This window comes from Sylvia atricapilla, chromosome 6 (assembly GCF_009819655.1).
Source record: "Sylvia atricapilla isolate bSylAtr1 chromosome 6, bSylAtr1.pri, whole genome shotgun sequence".
Lineage (NCBI taxonomy): Eukaryota > Metazoa > Chordata > Aves > Passeriformes > Sylviidae > Sylvia > Sylvia atricapilla.
This window is the reverse complement of record NC_089145.1, coordinates 24036482-24051252: the sequence shown is the minus strand read 5'-3', so window position 1 is coordinate 24051252 and position 14771 is coordinate 24036482. Positions and strand designations below refer to the sequence as shown.

At 40.4% G+C, this 14771-nt stretch overlaps 2 protein-coding genes across 9 annotated transcripts in view; both read right to left on the bottom strand.

The window, feature by feature from the left end:
• The window catches only part of PHF21A (PHD finger protein 21A), a 508751-nt gene that overhangs the window by 357482 nt on the left and 136498 nt on the right, over nt 1-14771 (bottom strand). The window lies entirely within an intron of this gene.
• The window catches only part of AMBRA1 (autophagy and beclin 1 regulator 1), a 125284-nt gene that overhangs the window by 34625 nt on the left and 75888 nt on the right, over nt 1-14771 (bottom strand). For all 8 annotated transcript variants that reach the window (XM_066321161.1, XM_066321166.1, XM_066321167.1 and 5 more), the window contains 3 exons: nt 13080-13190; nt 5378-5566; nt 4777-4931 (listed from right to left, as the gene is read on the bottom strand). In XM_066321161.1, coding sequence (XP_066177258.1) covers nt 4777-4931; nt 5378-5566; nt 13080-13190 — 455 coding nt within the window. The remainder of the gene's footprint in view (nt 1-4776; nt 4932-5377; nt 5567-13079; nt 13191-14771) is intronic.

The following is a 14771-nucleotide window of genomic DNA, read 5'->3' as shown; positions in this document are numbered from 1 at the left end:
TTGGTCACTTATAGCTGCAGGAGTTTGCATAGCTCACCCAGAGAGTCAGTGAGTGACCTCTGCAGACCACACTGGATACATTCCACTGGCACTTGCATGAAGCTCAGAATGCAACAGCACTTAGGAAAACTGTAACTTTTCACATATTCTGTGCATTGTACTCATTAAGAGTTAATATGCTAGAACAAAAAAAGCCTTGGCTTTGTGCTAAAACTCTCCAACCTTTCTGTTTCAGGCCCTTCTTCCTCTGCTATTTGGAATTCTCCATCTGTTTACAATAGAAATGTACACATACTCTGTTCCGTCCAGGTTATTGACCCGACCACTTCATAGGAATGTTTCCCAAATAGCAGCAGTCTTGTCAAGAACTAATTCTGGATTTCCACAGCCTGATTTTTTTCCACATTCAAAGCAAGTGCAGTATTTGAGATGGGGGTTAGGTCACTTTATCCCCACGAATTGTATGATTTGCTCTTCAGCTTCATGTCAATCAAATTTTTCCATCGCCTACCTCACTTGGATCTTCAACTTAAAAGCTACTTTCCAGGTTTTATTTTAATTTGGATTCCAGTAATCATGTTTTGCTGATATTTCCAAGTTATCTTCCTCTGGGTAGAATGAAAAACATTAAACATTGCAAGGGCATCAGCATTTGTGAATGCTAGAAATAAAACTACCTTCTGGTTGCCTTTCTCACTAGTACCACTGCTATCAGATCCAGGGCAATATGATCCTTACTCTTCCCATGTTTCTAAAGACCTTCAGCTCCAAAAAAGATTCTAATTTTGTGTTCTTCTAAGTCCTTTAACATCCAAATATGCTTGGAAGCACGTGGAATTCAAAAATCACACTAAACCGAAACACTTGAAAACATGCTTTATTTTAGAGACCAATTCCACCTATGTTTTCAAAACAGGCTACAAGACCTATTCTTACTCCACACTTGGGTCCTGTCTCCAAGCTTTCTCTCTCTGAAACTCAAATTGCAGACAATTCCCAGCATCACTGCTTTCTGTACCACCCCCAAGCTAGACTTCTGCTAAAAGCAATTCCTTCCCTGTACTCTCCAGCTACAGATACACTTCAGAGATGTGCAAAAAGACATCCCCAAGAACACAAGCAACAAACATTTGATATTCATGCATACCCCTCCTGTTAAATCAATATGACTAGAGAGCTTTCATTTTCAGACTGAAGTTTAAAAACTGTTCTACAGCAAAGCCAGGTTTCCATGTGAAATGCTAATCAAGCCAATCTGAAGGGAGTGAACAAAAAAAGTATGAACCTCTAGCTCACAACTACCACATCTGATGACAATTCATGACTTTATTTCTGAACGAAATTCGTAACTGTCAAATCATGACAGCCCTGACCTGTTGTGAACTCTACCCAATCTCTCTGAAAACTAGCAGCAAGATGTATACTGACAATGTACACTTGTATAACCAAGGTGTTCCTTAGTACAATCCAAAAGTGCTGTAGTTCTCAGAAAATGACATCAACAGCCAGTGGATTTCTAGTACAATTAAATGTATTAAAGTTTCATGTAACAAAATTAATTAACTGCATCAGATTCAAAATGGAAAAAACTCTCCAAGAAACAGAAATCTGCATTCCACTGACCACTAATTAAGGATGTGGAAAAGGGTTAATTTGCATCAGAAATAATCTCTGTATTGCACAGGCCAGCAGCAGTTTAGAGGCCATGTTGCCAAGCCCTACTCTTCCAGATCATTGACTGCAAATCCATGAGGGAGGCAGGGAGGCAGGAAGGCAGGAAGAACTGTCAAACAACTTATAAGAATTCTCAAAGAATGTAATGTAGCATTTCTTTTGGGAGTTTTGGAGTAGGGTATAATTAAAATATCCACAAAATATTGCTTCAAACATGGCTCTGACTCATTTTTAATTAAGAGTTTGAGTAACAAGTGCTTTGTATTACAAGCTGTTGGCAGAGAGGCAACAAAAATGCTTTCTGATTCTCTCTAAGGTGCATATTAAATTAGGTATTAAAGAATACAGTTTCACCAGGTTTCCTAAACCTTTTTGTACTGCATGCTGGCCAAGCTATAAACAGATTTTTACTCAACTGAATATAAATGTCAGCCACTATAAGGACAGTGTGCTAAGAATATGATAAAGTTTCCTACTTAAAACTCTATTTTCATTTTGCACGTCTTGGAAAGTATTACAAACTTATGAAGCAGTCTTATTGCAAAACTTGAGGCAGAAGAAATACCTGTGGTGGATGCACTAATTTTTACAACTAGACTGAGTAGTATTTAATTAATTAATGAACAAAATTAACAGCTGCATGCTTTCTAAGCTTAGTCCTGTGGACTGCACAAAGACAACCAGCAGCACAGCAAAATGTTGAAACAATACCCAACATCACTCAACAGGAAGGTTCTTTAACCAGATTAATTCAAACTGATCTAGCTGTGACTTGTCACACACACATAAAGCTCCAAGCCCAAAGCAGTCAGAATCAAGACATTTTTAACATCTTTAAACATGATTTGGAAAAGGGGGAAAGAGCAATATAGTTAGCAAATCCTGCTAGACTGGATGGATTTTAAAACGTGGGGGAAAGGTTTTGGAAGCTATAAATACATGTGCAAGAAAGATGAAAAAAGCAACCTTTAGGATACATGCAATCCATCTGGAGGGAAAAAAAAATCCAGAACTGCAGCAGATGAGAAAGACAGAAGTGCAGTGATGTGGAGCAAGTATGAAAAGCAAGACTGGGAAAAAATTGTACAAAATTTTCAATGCACCAAAACAGCAACCCCCCTGAAACCTGAACCCTCCCCTCAATGACTACTGACTACATAAGTAAATGCTGTTGTTCAAAAGAAATAGAAAAAACCTACTCTCTGTGGGCTTCTGGTAAAACTGTGCTTATCACATTATGTACATTTAAACACATCCCAGAACGAGGGGAGGAAAAAAAGAAAGAAAAAAGAAAAGGCTTTTTTGGAGAGAATTCAAGAGAGAAAAAAAAATGAAAGCTGGAAGATTAAATTACAAGAGAAGATTAAAGAATACAAAGCATTACTTCACTAAATGGTGACTAAGAGCAGGGGTACAAGCATTTGAAGACATGGAGATGAAGAAATATAAATGAAACATTTAGACAGTGAGCTTGCTGATCTAGCTGGCTACAGAAAAATATCTCCAAAAGTAAGGGCTAGAAGCCATAGCAACTGGAGTTTAGAGCAAATGTAAAGGACAGATGAGATGAAGACGTGATTTTCGCTAATAGAACTTCTCTGTCTTAACTTATGATATGGTAAATAGACTGTGGGAAGGGCTACTCCAGTTTCTGGCAGGAAAAAAAAAAAAGCATTTCACGAGGATCTTAAAATAGCTGAAAAAGAAAGAGTACCAGGGCAAACTAGATTTTTAAAAGGCTCTAACAGGATGCTGAATCCATGTACTTTGTAATCTTATATCCACGCAGCTTTCACCAACTCTACCTGTAAAGCTTTTTCAGGTCTGAAAAAGTGCTGACTGGTGCACCAAAGAACACCTTCATCATTTATCTTCCCTTGCCTTATAATATGGAACAGATGATGACAATAAACAAGAGTTTTAGATCAGCTGATAAAGTGACTCTCTCTGAATCGTGACCTGTCTGAAGAGCAACTACAAAATCCAAAGGCAAATCAAAGAATTTCTCCCAGTAACAAGTCCCTCCCCAGTGTCAGGTCACTAGACAAATGCCTCACTGCAACCCTTGTACATTGGGAAAACAGTGTATGGCCAAAAGCAATAATAATGAGAGACGTCTTAAACAAAAAAAAGAAAAATATTAAAAAAAAAAAAAAAAAAAAAAAAGCCAGGAAAAAAAGATTTCTCATGGAAGGAGTTCCAATACAGTAAAGTTATTCCCTAAAAGTGAAAGGTTTCAAGATTCATTTTTCATCTCCTAAAACAAGTCACCTGAATACATGGTCTAGAACTTGAATCCAACCCAAATTTCAGCTTTAGAAATTACTTAATTCTGACTCCTTAACACTCTTTGTGCACTATGAACTGGAGATGGCTTTTACTACCTAGAACTATCACTGAACAGCTGCTGTGTTTCACTCATTAAGAAAGCAAGACACATGTTCTCAACTCTGTCAGTTAGTGAAAAGATGAAGGTTTTTCCTCAGGTACTAAATGAGTCAGAGTGCTTCAGCTCATGATTCAGCTGTACCACAAAGCAGAACATAAAGATCGTTCAATTGCCAAAATATGCTTACACAGACATTAAGAACTAACTAATAAATAGCCAGCAAAGCCTGTTTGGGAAAGGCATGGTGAACTTCCGTTTGCAGGTACCATATGAAGCTTGCCTCCTACCCTTCCTGAAACTGCTGGTCGCTGCTGTCCTAGAGGTTAGTTGCTTTTGGGAACAATAGAAAATGATCCTGAAGCCTCAGCTGATGTGCTGCCTCAGCAAAGCCAACTGTAGTACTACAAGCAAGATGCCTATCACCCGAAAAAATACAAAACACCTACTAGGTACTCTGAATGATGTCTAGCCCTAGGAATGTATTCTACAACATGGAATGTATTTGTCTGTCATCATATTTGAAACAAGAGAAATGTTTTGTAGTTCTGTTGTATTTACATTCTCCTGCCACATCTGCATACTTCTGCAATAAATTCCTTCACATGTTTATTATTCAGTGGGTCTGGAGCACGCTACCTCTTTGTTATTATAATCCAGCAACTAACTACTAGGCTGGAGCCAAACACACAGAAACAGAATACATATATACTCACCCTCATAGAGGTTTCTCCACCATGGGGCTGTTGCAGCCTGAAAACTTGAGCAACCATGTGTTCTGTAGTGGGGTGCAAAAGGATACGTCGGGAAGCCAGTCCCACCATAACATATCTGCCCATTGGAGATAGGCTCACAGAAATGGCATTAGGTCCTATGAAGGAAAGAAGGGTTATTTCTCTCATGGGTTGACATCCTGCCCCATGTTTCATCCTCACAGCTTTTTCATCCCCTTCCAGCATTCCCATAATGTATGCCATACTAATCTCATTCTTATAAGAGGTAGAGAATAAGGAGACCTGCACAACTGACGAATTCTGGAAGACATTTCCTTGCTACAGGTGCTCTAAGACAATGAAGTCCTTTAAGGAATAAAACCTATTCTTAGGAGCTCCCCCATACCAGCACCTTACTTTACCAGACCATATTCACAAGTCTCTGCCCAGCAGTACTGCATCTCCAGCTGGCTACATGGCCACTCAAATGCTTCCTGTTGCTACAATTACTGATGTTCAGGCTATTGCTTTTCTTACTGAAGGCTGAAGTTCTGAGGTTCTCACACCCCCACCCACCCACCCTGACTTCCTTCCGTACGCTTACCAAATCGCTTGGTGTAAAGCATCTCGCCCAAGTTGTGGGGTGCCAGAGAATATACAGCCAGTATTCCTTCATCAGGGAAGCCTCTCTGACTGCTGGGAATGAAGGCTGCCAGCAGCTGCCCATCGGCAGAGATATCACAGCTAGCATCATTGTAAATTTTGCAGTTTTGGACAAGCACATTCACAGAGGCTGCAAAGAAAGAAATGAATAGTCATTAAAGTACTAAGGTTGAACAGAATAAAGTAAGATATAAATTTAATGTTGGACAGTGGACAGTACATGCAGAAGTCACTCAAGACATTTAGCTTCCTCCAAAAGTTTATGAAATGTTAATACCCTGATTAATGTATAACTTGCTCCAAAACGGAGATAAGCGCTGCAACGAGGCCAGGAAATTAAATTTACTCGCCTCCTGAAGCCTTCAGCCAAGAAATTGTAGCAATTGCACTTTATCAAACCCCTCCCTTTGTTAAACATAACAGCATCCTTTGCAAAGGACAGCACAGTTTAAACAAATCTCAAATCACGACACTGACAAACTCCAGCAGCACTCTCATTAGAAACAGCACACCTTAATTCATTTCCCCTTCTCTCGTGGAGCACCCAGTTCCCGCTCTGCTCATCTCCAATAAACAAGAGATGAGTGAAAAACTCCTCCCTGCAGATACAGACATTCATTTCTGACAGCTGATTTCTGCACTCATCTTGGATAAAGTCAGTGAGAAAGGGCAGAGACTTCTCCAGCCAGTCCTCCATTTAATTGCTCCAGTATTTGAGACACTCATGCATATCAGGGAAGTAACTGTTCAGCAGACTAGTGAGCAGCAATCCACAAAACAATAGTTTTATTTTAATCCCTGCTCGTAATTTGCTGGGTGACCTCATCCAAGTGTTTTCTCCTTTGTACCTTGCATATGAAGACTACAAGCTCTAGTACAATGAGATTCCAAGGCCTCTAAGCACAATCTACACCAACAGTTCAGTGGCACCTTGCTAAGACATGGCTGGAGTGATGTCCATTCTACCAGCCTAACCTAAATGCACCCGTTTTTCAGGAGGTTTGAAGCTGAACCTGCATACACTATTTTTGGGATAGGAAAATTTCAGGTTCTGGTATTTTCAAACTCAAGTGTATCAAGATATAAAAAACCACAAATAAAGCCCACGTTTGCAATATAGAAAGTTTGCACACTAGAAGATGAAACATCCCATCTCACATGTTGGAAGCTACAGCACCTGTAGAAATCGACAATGTAGAACACTGTCAATTTCTACAGTTCAGAAATGATCTTCTAAACCATCAGACTATACCTAGCCCAGAAGAGGCTTTAATACGTTCAGCTACAATTACAAGCAAGTTTATGAAGGTACTTCTTAGTCTAGATTCCTTATTAGTTTAACAAGTAACAGTACCAAGAACGCTTTGTGCGTATTTCTGAAAGTCCAAACTTGTAGATCAAATTAAGGCTGTAACTGAATACTTTGACAAATCCTACCCTTTGTTTCCAACACCTGTGTAGAAAAAAACTGCATCAGGGAACTGCTGTGAGAAACTACTGACTGCTGTCTGGGTCATTCTTTAGCCAGAACAATTTCCCAACCCAGTACACCCCATGGCTGCATAGATGCTTGCAGCAGCACAAAATGTAGCCATGGGAGGGAAGCAGACAGGACTGCCCTTCTTACAGCATTGCTGATTTAAAGCATTCACTGAACCTCATCTTTAATTCTTCTGGTCTCAAAGACACCTCTCCTGGGAACTGCTTTCCTCTGCGGCTGAGTATGAGCTTCTATCTGCTGTTCCATTTAGGAAATTCTGATGAAAAAGAAGAGGATTGAAAGTGGACTATGTAATTACATTCTCTACCAAACCACCTACACCTGTATTCTAAATTTATTTCACCAATTTTCAGTCTTGAAGCAGCTAAAAACAGTAATTTTCAGCCTAGTATAAACAGAAAGGTGCTGAACAGAAAAAGGTAAATAACTGTAGTCACTATCAAGGCTGCAATACAAGTACATGAAATACACACAGCCCTTAAAGAACAGGTAGTTCTAAAGATGACAAAATTCCTGAGTGCCTAGTCTGAAGCCAGTTGAACAGAAGACAAGAGAATAAAGACTATACTGCTTAATTAAAAAAAAAAAAAAAAAAGGAGAGAGATTTTAAATGCGCCCTTTTAAAAAAAATCTAGGCTTTATTTAAATACTCATCATGTCACCACAAGAGAAGATGGGCATCAACACAAGAACTGCAGTATGTGCTGTGAACCAGCTTAAAGGATACACAACAGCAGGTCACACCATTGTATCCCCAATCAAACTGTGAGGATTCCTGCTGAGTGACTCATTCCAAAACCAGTCCTATTTATTAGCTTTATCAATGGGCTAGGCATACAATGGAGCTGGTTGATGAATCCTCTTGATAAAGTTGGGTAATTTCTTTAACAGAGCATGACCAGACCATACTTTTTTTTTTTCCAAACCACATCTTTTTTTCCTAAGGTCCATTTAAGTACCGAAAGGCCACCTGAAGCCTTCTCTTCTCCATGTTAAACAAAACCAGCTCTCTCAGCCTGTCTTCATAGTAGAGGGTCTCCAGCCCTCTGATCATCTTTCATGGCCCTCCTGTGGACTTGCTCCAGCAGGTCCAGGGACAGATCCTAAACAGGACCTATTTATCCCAGGGACCATTCTGTACTAATCAACTGCTTTTCAAAGAGGTACAGGAAGTTTTAGAGAGGACAGATACTGATTTCTCTGTAACCACCAAAAAGTCACAGGCTACAGAATCCATGTTTCTTCTCAGCTTTTGAAGTTATTGTTTTTTAATCCAATGCAAACTTGGACATTCCTAAGAGAAAATCCCACATTTTTATTTTTGCAAGGTAAGAAATGTTTATATTTTTTCTGTACCATTTACAGATTTGGGGATATTGCCATGTTTTGTACATATCCTCACAGTTCCATGGCTATTATTTTTATTTCCAGGTCTCTAATCCTCTTCCTCATCTAGGATTTACTGTATGTCTTTTTAGAACAATGTTGGGTTTGGATCACCAGCCACCCAGAGTCCATCATACAGCACATGTTCACTCATTTTCTATCTACAGGATTCCCCTGCTACACCTGCTCCTCTTCCAGCATAGCACAGAGGTTTTTGGTGAGCAGTCCACAATGACAATCAACATAAATGGATATCATCTTGTTTTTAAGTTTTGTTGCATATGTTGAATGTCTCTTAGCAAAACACAATTATGTGAGCCCTCCTGCCAAAAAATAGCTGTCTTTTCACCTTGATGTGTGCTAGGAACATACAACATTACAGATGCAAGGTGTGCTTAACAGGAAAGAGTGCTTTTTATTTCAGTTTTTCATTACCTGATTCACACTGGCATTATGGTTCTCTGCTCTGCCCTCATTTATGAAGGATAAGGAGTCAGGTAGCACCTACATCTGGAACCAAGAGAGCCTACTGTGCAATCAGAAAAAAACCTAAACATGACAGGTGGAAATCTCAGCAAGGTTTCACATTAAGGACAGCATTTACAAGGTTCTCAAAAGATGAGAAAGGTAAACATACCCATGCATTTGACAAAGCCAGAGGCTATTTGATTTCTTTGAGCCGGAGGCCTGATCTATGAAGATAAAGCCGATAAAGAAGATTTTAGGGGGAAAATTATTGCTATTTTTGGAAAACTACTTGCAAGAAGAGTGCCCTTTCATCTCCTGTTTTCTTCTGTTGTTAATGCAACTATAGAACTGACAGAACAGATCAAAAGAAACATCAGAGAACAAATTAATCAAGCTGTTGTGCCAACTTGGAGAGCTTACACCTACAACATTAATTATGCTTGAAGCTGGGGAAGGCCTGGAATGCCAGCAGCAATAGCACTGTTTGCCAAAGGAAAACTGTGCTGGACACACCATCCACTCCTAGCCACCCTTAGAGATGGCACTCTCTTAACAGCTGCTCGTTTTTAAAGTTTTGTTTAGTATTAATTTTTTTTTTCTTCTACTAAGTTACCCTGCATTCCACTGTGGGTCAGTAAGTATTGATCAAATCGCCTTTGTCAAGACCCAAGGAGTGTTAGAAAAGAACAAATTCCTGATTCCTAAACGAGACCAGTTCAACACTAGAAATTGGCAAGAAACTGAAATTATGAGCAGTGGGTAGTATGAGAGAAACTACCTTAAAAAATATAAACGAGAGAGAAAGCCTTCAAATATTTTACTGAGAAAAGTCTATATTCTACACTGTTTTCAATACTTAGTTGCAGGAATTTTAAGGATATGCAACACTCACTAGAAGAATATTGAATAAATGCAGAAATAGCATTGTCTCTGCTGTCAAATAAATTCTCCGCCCCTATGCTGATATGACTGACAATTTCAATATAAGACCGGGTCATGTTTATTTCAGAGCTATTAAAAGCAAAACTGGCAAAAGGAGAGAAGAAATCTGAAGCTATCTTTTTCCATTTTGCAATTAACAGAGAAAGACAGGGCTAAAATTCCACAATTCCCTGCACAGCCATTTTCCCAGGACTGCCAGGATCCGCTTTTGTGTGCTCTTGCTGGACTGAGTCTCAGTGAGGTGGCTGCTGCAGAGCCACATCCTGAGCCCAAGGCTTCCAAGGCTGCTGGGGCCCAGACACTGAGATCACAGGACTGCACTAATCACGCTGCTGTCACTTACTCAGATGCATCCGCTTCAGTGGAAAACATCCTACTTCCAAGCTATCTTTTCTTTGTTTAATTGTTACAGGAAGAAGAGCTGCTCAGAGATGGAGGTTGGCCACAGAGTCACTGCTTTGATGGAGAGAGGAGCTGGCAGGCAGTCCCAAACTTCAGCTGCATTATTTCATCTGCCTGAACTCCCAAACTATTTGCAGCTCAAGCCAGTCCCAGGAGGTACAATAGCCCCCTGTGTGTAAACAGATTATCTCACAGGACCACCTCTGATTTACAGGAAACAATGGGAGGAAAAAGAGGAGCTACTGGGGTCACATGCTTTACTGGGAAAATAGTTTATTTCCAATGCCATGAAAAATCACAAAAAACTCATCCAATCTACCGCTCCAATGTTACTCATTTGAGAATATGAGAATCACAAACATTCTGAGTTGGAAGGGGCCCACAAGGACCATCAACTCTGAAGTGAACGGCCCATATGGGGACTGAACGCACAACACTGATGTTCTCAGCACCACGCTCTACTATCTCTAAGTTGTACCTTGGCAAACTTGCAGCTTGCCTTTGTTCTGTGCCTAGGCAAGCTTGGCAAATATCTGGTTTAGTATAAGCACAGCTGCTACATCTTCATATATCCCTAATACACCCTGGCAGTAGGAGATAAGGTTAACAGACTAGAAATGCCAGGATTTGGCTCAGCATATAGAAGAAGAGTAAAAATGAACATTTCCAAATGGTCATAAGACAAAATGGACAAGCCAAGTACTATGAAGCACAGCATGGGGAGTCAGAAAGGCTGGGGATGGACTTGTAGCTGGAATGTGGCCCACAAGAAGGGCACAATGACAACAGAAACCATACTCAATTTCCAGCTAATTGGAAGCTTTTTCAGAATAAAAGCATCCTGATAGGTGGAAGGGCGAAGATTGAAACACAGATGTATTGAGCAGCAGATGGTTCTTAATTTCTACGGGATTTTATAAATTATAAACAAACATCTTATGTTGTTTTGTTCGTTGGTTTTTGGTTTGTTTTTTTTTTTTTTAATTCACAATCTTCTCCTCAGCAGCCAGATGAGACAAAAAAATAAGCTATGAGCAGCTGAAGCACGCTTCAACCACTCTACAACTTGAAGAGAAGTCTCAAAGAATTTAAGTTGCTTCCCTCTCTGACTTCACCTTTATCTGTTACAGAGTCTGGCAGGACCTCCAGAAGTATTGCCACCATGTGGCAAAGCTTTGCCTTGAGCAGCGATCCTTACAAGACGCTGGGAGGGAATATGGAATTTGGATGGGTGATCCAAACTCTCCAAAGGGACCTTCCCCACCACAGAACACGGTGCCCAGTGTATAAACTGAGGGAGTTCACCGGATGGGGCCAGTCGCTGTATGGGAATGGGATGGGCACTGGTCAGTGGGTGGCAAGTCGTGCATCACTTGTGTTTCTTGGGTTTGTTCCCTGCCCCACTTCCTCTCTCTCTCCTCTCACCCCTCCTCACCCCCTCTTTTCATCACTATTATAGCTATTGTTATTATTAACTTTATTTTAATTATTAAACTGTTTTTATTTCAACCCTTGAGTTGTCCCTTTTTCTGCTTGTCCTCCCTATCCTGAGGGGGCAGGAAGGAAGAGAGCAAGTGGCTGCATGGGGCTAATCCATGACAGCCAGGCTGGATGGAGATCTGAGCAACCTGATCTATTGAAAGATGTTTCTGTTCATAGCAGGGGAGGTGAACAAGATGTTTCAAACTCCATTCCTGGCAAAACTATTAGTTTATTCTGTGATTTCGATTCTCTGCATCTCTCCTACTGCAGTGTCACCATGCATTCTCCTTTTGTGGGTTCTTTAAGCAGCAGGACACTACCCCACAGAGACATCTGTTGTCAGATATGCAATTTCTGGAAATGCAGAACACAGAGCTAGGCACTGTGAGAGTTCTTCTCAATTAATTTTAGTAACTACCTGTGAAAGCACAAGTTTTTCTGAAAACAGAACTCCTGTTCTCCCTAAAAAATTCAGCCCCTTAAAGTAGAACCCAATCTGCTTTTGCTGAGAAATCAAGCAGTGAGTTTCACATATGCACAGAGATGGCCTAAGCTAAAAATCACTTGCACATAGAAACATTCATGAATATCTACCTCCTATCTTCATCACAGGCTGCCACAAACATTTCTGCAGCTGTGCAACAAGCTATATTAGGATAGCATTCTGGGTTAAAAATAGCCTTTCTAGTCAAGTTAGTTCTAGCCCTGAAAATGTCATTCTTTGATCAGCTGACCACAAGTACCAAACATCCTTGTGCCTAAGGAAGGAAGTCTTTCCCAATATGAGAGCTAGCTTATGCCACAGAACACATGTGAAAGAAACTATGGTCTAATTTTCACAAAATTAAAGAGAAAAATAAATGAAATCAGGAGTATTGCTTGGATTCCTGATTCAGAAATAGCTTTTGCCTGAGAAACAGGACGAATCACTGCTTTTGCAAATGACTAGAAGGTACATCTACTTCCCTGGGCTAGCAACTCCATGGTAAGCAACAGAGTACAGTCCTGATTCCCAAAATGTATTGCAGCACTTTAACACACACACTGTGTCTGATTTCTAAGTTAATGTCAATAACTTAGAGAAATCAGACACAGTTTATTAGCAGGTTGTAAATTAAAGGTATAAAGACAATATTTCTTTAGAAACTTGTTAGTAAGCGACTGAAGACACTGAATACAGAATTTTAAGAAAATGGTTGGCATATGCCCATGAACGGGCTCATGAAAAACAAGCCCTATTTACACATGGATTTGCTGATTACAAGAATACACAATGTAGATAGAGTGGGAACAGCTCTACAAGCTTTCAGTCAACTTTCTCCACAAACTAAGCATTTAACAGGTCCCAATGCAACATGACAAACAAGACCTGCAATACACTGCATTTGAAAGATCCTAGAGCTTACCCTAGCTGTGGTTAGCATAGACTCAAAATGAGGTACTGGTGTCTTTTCCAACTTACCATTGCTGATTTCAGGCAGATCAAACTTAGTGAAGTCCCACCACTGGAGCCGGTAGGTGGTGTTGGCAATGTTGCTGGCCACAGCTGACTGTCCATCCCCAATCACAGCACCTACAGAAAAGGGGGAAATAATTAACAATTTAACCTCTACAAGAATAGCCAGAAAAAAAAGGCCAGGGAGACAAAACCATAGAAAACCTTTCAAAATCCAATACCCAAAACTCTAGATTCTTAAAGAAATCTTATTTAGAGAAATGGCAGCATGTCCTCAATAAGCCACAGAGCACAGGAAATTAACAGGAAAGCATCTCCCCACACCATATTTCTGAAAGAAAATAAAGTCGATAAGAGATAAGACTTGCCTAGAAACACAAGGCAGAAAACCTATTCAATTCATTTGGTGCAAATGCATTCTACTTATCAACAGCAGTGAAGCTGTATTTTCACATACCCAAAATTGTCTGGTACAGCTATGAAGGCAGATCAGAATATAAACTGAGGAAAAGCATTGCCCTGCCAAAGTACACACATTTGTGGATATAATCACTGCTCCTACTGTAAATTTCACTCAGAAGATACAGGTTGCTTACAGTATTTGTCACATAGTAAGAGTTGTAACAAAATACTGGCCTGGAAGATCTAGGAGCTGGCCCTTTGCTGCTTTGTGTGGCCCAGCCTACAGCAGGCAAGGGCTGCTCTAACTCCAGGCAAACACCATGGCCCTTGCTAACTGCCCAAGGATTTGGGCAGCAGTCCAAAATCAGAAGGGTAAGCACAATTCTTCAGAAACTATCATAAAGAATCTATTTTTCCCAGCACAAAGGAACAGCTACTGGTAACTCAGGTCAGCACACATTTGAGAAAGCTGAGATGCATTAAATGGGATTCCCAGGGAGACAAATGGAGACAAGAGACAGTTCATCATCCATAGTAGTACTACAGTCAAAATTCTCATGCTATTTGCAGTCTCTAAGGCCTTCACGGACAGGCAGCCCATGTATTACACACACATCCTGGCAACCAGAGAAATTCAGTGTAATAGAATTTGATAAGAGAGAGCAAAGCAAGATCACTCCCAAGCACATATGACTAAAAGCAAAGCCTCCAGTGTCTACACAGTCTGGATTTCAGCATTTCTGCACGGACTCCAGCAGGAACTGCACAGCCCAGTCAGTGCCTTCACTGTCCTGGAAGGGTTGGCTCAGGACTTAGCTGCCACAGCAGCAATAATAGAAGAGACATCACTTTGACAACTCTGTCAGACACCCGTGCAGAGTTAAGAGCTTGCTAACTGCTAGTACATTAAACTGCTGTGGAGGAAGATGGAGAGAGGAGGGTGGCTGGATAGTTACTTTCCTTATCAAATCCCAAAAGACCACTCAGATACAGCAAAAGAAAGAAAGAAATGCAAAATGCCTGAACACACAAACACACCAACAGGTTTTTTGCTTTCTCAGCAAAACAAAGAACAAGCTGGGCAGGTGACAGCAGGACAAAGTAAATAAATTCTAGACTGGTACAGATGAATAAATACTGCATGAGTCCTGATTTTTGGTTCTAGAGAAAGCTCAGAAATATACAAAGAACAAGACTTCTGAGTAGACAGCTTTACACTGTGCGCTCAACTCTGTCAGGCCTCCAGCAATCAACCAACCTCTATTGTACATCTGCTCCATCTCTGTACCTGCCTCT